This window comes from Lupinus angustifolius, chromosome LG10 (genome assembly GCF_001865875.1).
Source record: "Lupinus angustifolius cultivar Tanjil chromosome LG10, LupAngTanjil_v1.0, whole genome shotgun sequence".
In the NCBI taxonomy this organism is placed as follows: domain Eukaryota; kingdom Viridiplantae; phylum Streptophyta; class Magnoliopsida; order Fabales; family Fabaceae; genus Lupinus; species Lupinus angustifolius.
Genome location: NC_032018.1, coordinates 10,555,228 through 10,561,854, shown reverse-complemented (window position 1 = coordinate 10,561,854; position 6,627 = coordinate 10,555,228). Strand labels below are relative to the sequence as shown.

At 29.0% G+C, this 6,627-nt stretch overlaps 1 protein-coding gene across 1 annotated transcript; it reads left to right on the top strand.

Moving 5' to 3' along the window:
• Positions 5,218 to 6,199, top strand: LOC109358952. The gene is made up of 3 exons (XM_019603464.1): positions 5,218 to 5,384; positions 5,620 to 5,672; positions 5,811 to 6,199. Exons 1-3 carry the CDS (start codon positions 5,300 to 5,302, stop codon positions 5,955 to 5,957), a joined length of 285 nt encoding a protein of 94 aa, XP_019459009.1. The 5' UTR covers positions 5,218 to 5,299; the 3' UTR covers positions 5,958 to 6,199.

Below are 6,627 nucleotides of genomic sequence, written 5' to 3'. Positions count from 1 at the left end.
TATAATTTTTTTGAAGATACTTAAGCTGAAAATTTAAACCTAATGTTTAATTAAAATTTTAAAGCCAAAGAATATATTAAAAACAAGCGGAAGGGTACTCAAATTCATATTACAAGCAAACAATTAATTCTCACAAGGCAAAACGCCTTAACGATGATAGACAAATACACTAATCCAAAATCTAACCATGAAAATTTCCCATTGTAAAAAGCCAAACAATGATCTAATTTTGTTACTCTAGTAACATTAGAATTCTAACCCCGAAATATTATTCCAGTTGGTCCTTATTAGAAGAAATAATTTCAAAAAATTTAATAGCCTTTTTCTACTAATCTCTACTCCTTTTATTGTTGTCATTAACAAATGAACAATATTAAATGAGGACTGAAATCTTATATATATTTTTTAAAAGATTAATAAAATTAGTTATTTTTTGAACCGGTTAGGGTTTCGAACTTTACAGTACAACATTAAGAATAATCACTTAAAAACACAATCTGAATAGCTAAACTCTAAAAAATAAAGATTAATCAGAGAAATGGAAATAATGGATAAAAGAATATGACAGGGAATGGTGACGAGAATGACATCACACCTAAAGAAGGATGATAAATTGATTCAAACACCATAAGCTGAATTAGACCTTTATAAACCCTTAGTTGGTTCACTAAAAAATATAAGGGAGTAATCTCACAAAACTCACAAGGTTGATTTGACTAATAACTTGTTTGGTTTGTGATAGAAAGTGGGAGGGAAGGAAACTTAAAGAATGAAAGTTGAAGGAAAAAATAGTAAAAAAGTAGAATGGTTTTTTAGTTGTTTGACATAAAGAAAAAAGTAGAACAGAGAAAGGAAATAAAGTATATGATGAGACAAAGTGACATAGATATTCAAATTAAAAAGATACAAACAATTAGCATATAATTATTTACTTTTATTTTAAAATTAAATATTTCTATAAAAATTGATGTCTAAAAAATATATTTATATTAAAATTAATTAGTTAAAACACAAATTTCAAGGCCACTCCATCAATTATGTTTAGGATCCTACCCATCAATTATTCTTTATAGACAAAATTGTAAATTTACTTTGGTATTTGGTTTCTTACAATTTTCCCTTCATTATAGGATGTAAATATTTTTTATGGGGCGTATGTAACTTTTTTTCTTTCCATCATATTTTTATTTGCTAACCAAAGGATAGAAAATATATAAATTCATTCATTTTTTCCTCTATCATTTTATTTCCTACCATTTTCAATAGACCTAAAGATAGTATAAGTCAATTGGAATCATATGAAAGGACAACCCCATAAGTGATCTATTGATGTTAAATGATAGCTTATAATTTATGATACCACTTATTACATATTTTGAATGATAATAACTCCTAAAAATGACAAACCAAAAAGACAATCCAAGAGATTAGGTGATACACATAGCCATAGAGTTAGACTCCTCTCCATTAATGGAAAAACAAGTTAGGGGGAAATACACTAAATACTCAATAAACAATGACATTTATGACCTTTACTTGTCATTAAAATTACAACTTTGGCCTTAAAAATACACTCCAAAGTGTAACTTGCCTCTACATTAATGGAGATGAGTCTTACTCGTAGCCATAAGGTTATAGGATGTTAGACTATTATTAAATATGTTAAACAAAGAGAAAATGAAAAGACTCCCGAATTCTCATGCAAAATGGGAGAAACACAACCAAGTCACACCTTGGTCCATAACCATGTTTCATGGCTTGGATTCACGATATGGTTGTGGTATAGTCCATGACAATGGTTGGTCAAGTCCCTCATTCTTTATTGCAATATATGGTCCTTGATGGTAGCTCTTCTCTCTTTAGACTAATTTTGATTAGGATCGTAGGACTTGTCTTAGCCTCTCTTTGGTTGAAGAGTGAAAAATGATAGAAGAGAGATGTGAGAAAGAGAGGGAAGAGAAAAAAAGATGTGAGAAATAAAGTAAATTATGATATTATTTGGTAGAAGAGAAATAGAAAAGAAAGAGGAGAGAAAAATATAGATATGAATTTTGAATTATACAAATATCCATACAATAAAAGAAAATGATACAAAAAGTTAGGAATACTTTTGTCATTTCCAATAAAATAACTCTTGTTCCAAACTTTCTTCCCACTAGTGGAGAAAAATAATTTTTGTGCATCTCATGCCATTTTCTTCTCTCCTTCCCTTTTCTTTGTTAAACCAAACAAGAGAAAGTTGGTGTTTCTCTTCAACTTCTCTCCCCTTTCTCTTATTTTTCTTCTCAAACAAAGGGAGCCTAAAGCTTTGTTTGGTTGAGAGAAGAAAGTGAGAATAGAGAAATATGTGAGAGAAATAATAAAGAGAAAGAAATAGGGAGAAAAATAGTAGATTTTTATATTGTTTCGTATGAGTGAAATGAAAAAGAAAGAAATAAGAAAGAAATATTTTCTTCTCTATCTGTCTTGTTTGGTTAAATATAAAGAAAGAAGAGAGAAAAATGATATGTTTGAAAAGACTAAAATACGCTTAAAACAAAAAGAATGGAAAATTAGTAATAAAAGAGTTTTAATAAAGTTATATTTGTCATCTAAATTATTTAACCTCTACTTTCTCTTCATGTTGGATAGAATGAATTTTGGGTGGGTCCCTCTTGTCTTTCTTCTCTCCACCTTTTCTCTCTTCAACAAAATGAGAGAAAATTTTACTTTCTCTCCCTCAACTTCTTTCTTCTCTTTCTCTACCTAATCAATTGAAGGCTAAGGATTTTTCTTTACCCTCCTGATCCTTAATTTGTTCAATGTTCCTCTTAGACCTTGGATCATCGAGCTAATAATAATTCCAATTAAAACAGTATATTCATATGCATGAACTTAGCTAATAAGCTGTTTAATAATATTTTTAAGTTAGTTTTATTGTAAAGATTTGAAACATCACTTATACCTATAAATGATCTTTTTAATTTTGTACTTTTCATTACCACAAAGTACACAGAAAATTCAAGGAAAGCCCATAGTATTAAAGTAGAGAGAGTTCATTAGGGAGTGAGTGTTTCTTTCTGCGGTTTTACTTTTTTGAACATCTTTGATGGACATCTCAAGTTATTAGCTGGTTGTGTACTTTCTATAATAAAATAAATTGGATGAGGGAAATCTAAATAATAAATAAATGCGTTAAATATTGAAATACATGTGAAAGCAAATTATGAAACCCTTCGTTCTCTACCATCTTCTTTGTTAGTTGTAGGTGCTAATGGGGGGTCGATAATCATACACATAATAAAAGTGTTTCATATATTTTGGTCCAAGCTAGGTTGATTTTAGTCCATATATTTTATTTTTTAAGTGTTTATTTCATCCATTTTGAATTGATATTGATGAAAATAGAGGGACTAAATACTTAAACCAAAACATATGCACTACAACCAATACCTTTTTACCCTTACATTTACTCATCATGATGGTTTTTGCCCCTTTGTTTTTTTCATTTTTAAATTATATATGTCGGACCATACTACGATCGGGGAACCTCTAACTACTGAGAAGTTCGATTGTTACGGGGTATAAGAAAAGTGAAGAGCCATAACTAAGACACAATGTCTTGAACCAAAACCTTAAGACTTTAGTTTTATAAGTCTTTTCTACTTATAAACTCTTTCATTCATTCTCTCATATCCAGTGTGAGACTTCATACTTTGAATAAATAAAACAATATATTTCATTCAAATTACTATTTTCCATTTAAAGTTAATGACAAACATGGAAATCAATATCATCTCATAATAGAGGTCTATCTATTATGGTATGTTTGTATGTGAAAAACAATTTTATGGGTATTTTCAAAGAAATGAAAAAAATGAAGGAGCACTAGGAATGGAGAACACCACAAAGGAAGAAGGGGGAAAAAGCTTTCAGAACAAGTCTTCCAAGTTAAGTTAACGTTTAATGAATTAATTTAAATAATTATAATAACTCAAGATATGCTATGAGAGATCCAAACATAATAATTTAATGAATCATATATAATATGAAAAGTTAGTCTGTCTCTCAAATGCACAACACAATGTGAACTGGAAGTAGAAAAGGTGTGCAGTGAACTAAAGTTTAACAAAGTTGGTCCTTTATATGACATCGAAGAACACCCGTGAACTCTTCTAGCTGTTTTTGTTCCTTGTGCCAAAGGTAAAAGGATGCGTTTAATTTATATAATTCCTTTATTATATAATAATTTGAATAGATAAATTTGTACTTTTGTAACTCTCTCTGCTTAATTAGAATGCAAATATTATTAATACCGTATCAATTACTATAATGATCAAAAGTACATATTTAATAGTATAATTGTTCAATCGGTAATGATTCAATACTTAAATAACATGTCATTAATTAAGTTATATATTATAATAAATTTACAATAAAAATATTATTATCACAACATATACCTTATTTATTAAGCTGATCATATTATAATAGCAATCAATTCAAGTTTCAAACTGTTATATATGATTTTGAAATATGAAATATTACATTTTGATTAATATTTTTAAGTTTTGACCAACTTAATTACACGAATAATATAATTGTCATATATCATGCATGATGACCAATTTATTGGGTTTGCCGTTAAACCAACCTGTATGGAACAATAGTCTAATGTTTATCCACACTCACAATAATCTATAGTGCCTATATTTATTATCAAGAGTACGTATTACAAACCACTTTCCTTTAATTTATAACTCTTGCATGCATCCAAAACCAGTGTGTACATTACCTTACTTTATGCAGCTATACCTTGGGGGGCTGAAAGCTGAATTGGATCAATCGTGTCGAGAAGGCATATTAGGCCATAAGGTCAGCAAGTGGAACTATATGCGCCACAAAATATATATTTATTAATTCAGAAAATGTCTTGCCATAAGAAATTAAATGATAAACGTGTAAAAGTTGATAAGGAGATCACTTGTTTTTAATGTATCTCATTTCTTGTCTCGGATTAATTAAATTTTAACAAATAATATAAAATTGTTACCTTTTGTTTTTTAAAACTTTTTTTTATTCATGTGACAATATTAGAATGATTAGAGTCAGAAAGAGAATAAGACAACATTTTAATAATAGATAATTACTATACTAAAAGTTGAAGTTGACTTGGAACAATAGTGCCTAGGCTGTCACGTAATATTGAAATCTAAATTATTCTCTCTCCTTAGATTTCTATATAAGCTGTTTCTCCACATGGGTTCCTCTAAAATAATCACTTCCCTCATCAGCTTTCAGATCTCTCTCCTTTTACAACATGATGCACAAAGTTTCCCTGCAATTGCTCATACTCCTTCTGATATTTTCTTTTGTTCTCTCATCTGCTTTTGTCCCAACAAGAAGTAAGGATGAAACTTCACCAATAATTATATCTCTCTTGTTTGTATTTTTACTTTTAATTTTATTTTGGCTTAATTCCATTACCTATAATTCCCTGATTCAAATCCTAGAAACAATAGTGGAATAAGATTGCATACCTTTATTCTATTTCTCTTCAGACCTTATTGAATAGAAGTCTTGTGCACTGTGCTGCCTTTTATTCCTTTACTTGGTATACTGATTTTTCGTTGTGTGCAGGAAGCCTTTTGCAAAAGAAGAACAAATCTTCAATCCAAACTACACTAGTTCAGGTTAGAGCTTGGTGACTTAGGATTAATATGAAGCTAAACAATTCTAGTCATATATATATTGAAAAATTTAAGAGTTCCTCTCTAGATGAAATAAAGGGTTTTAAATGAGTGAATACAATTTTCTGTCAATAATTGTAGGATGCTTCAGATTTCAGAAATGGAGAAGAAAAGTTTGATATGGCAGAAGAGTTCATGGTAGAGGGAAGGATGGATTTTGAAAGAAATGATTATCCAGGAACAGGTGCAAATAACAGGCATGATCCTAAGACACCAGGAAGAGCTTGATTTATACATTAATATGTACAGATTAAGATCTAAGTGAATGTTACAAAAATGATTGTATGAGATTTTGGTATATATTCTTAGTGTTAGAATATTCCTTCATCCAACATTTTCTTCTGGATGAACTATTTTGATTTAGATATTGGGGTGAAGAAGCACTTTTCCTTGGATAAATATGTAAACTAAAATAGCTCAAGCAAAGTATTAAGAGAAGTTCCATTTCTTGAAAGCAAGTTAGATATTTAGATATGCTTGATTAGTATTTTGACTCTTGTCTCATTGTTTTATTTTAGTCTTTTCAAATGATAAGATTCAATTTGGTTCTTTAATTAATAAATGATTTGTTTTAGTTCTTTATTTTCTAAAAGGAGTTTCAATTTGGGCCTCGTGTTTGTAGATTTTAGGATGAGTTTTAGACTAAGAAAGATATTAAGATTCATAGCTACAACTTTAAAACACAAATTTGAGTGAAAAATGTAGAAAAGTTAATGAAAAAAATCCAAGTCTAGCACCATTATAGTAGTACTGATGGAAAGGATCAGATTTAAACTTTATTAAAAAGTAAAAGATAAATAAATAAATAAATCGTTTAAAACATAGAGTACCAAAGTGAAACCCCAATATAAAATAAAAAACCAAATAATTTATTTAGATATCATACATTCTATTTACC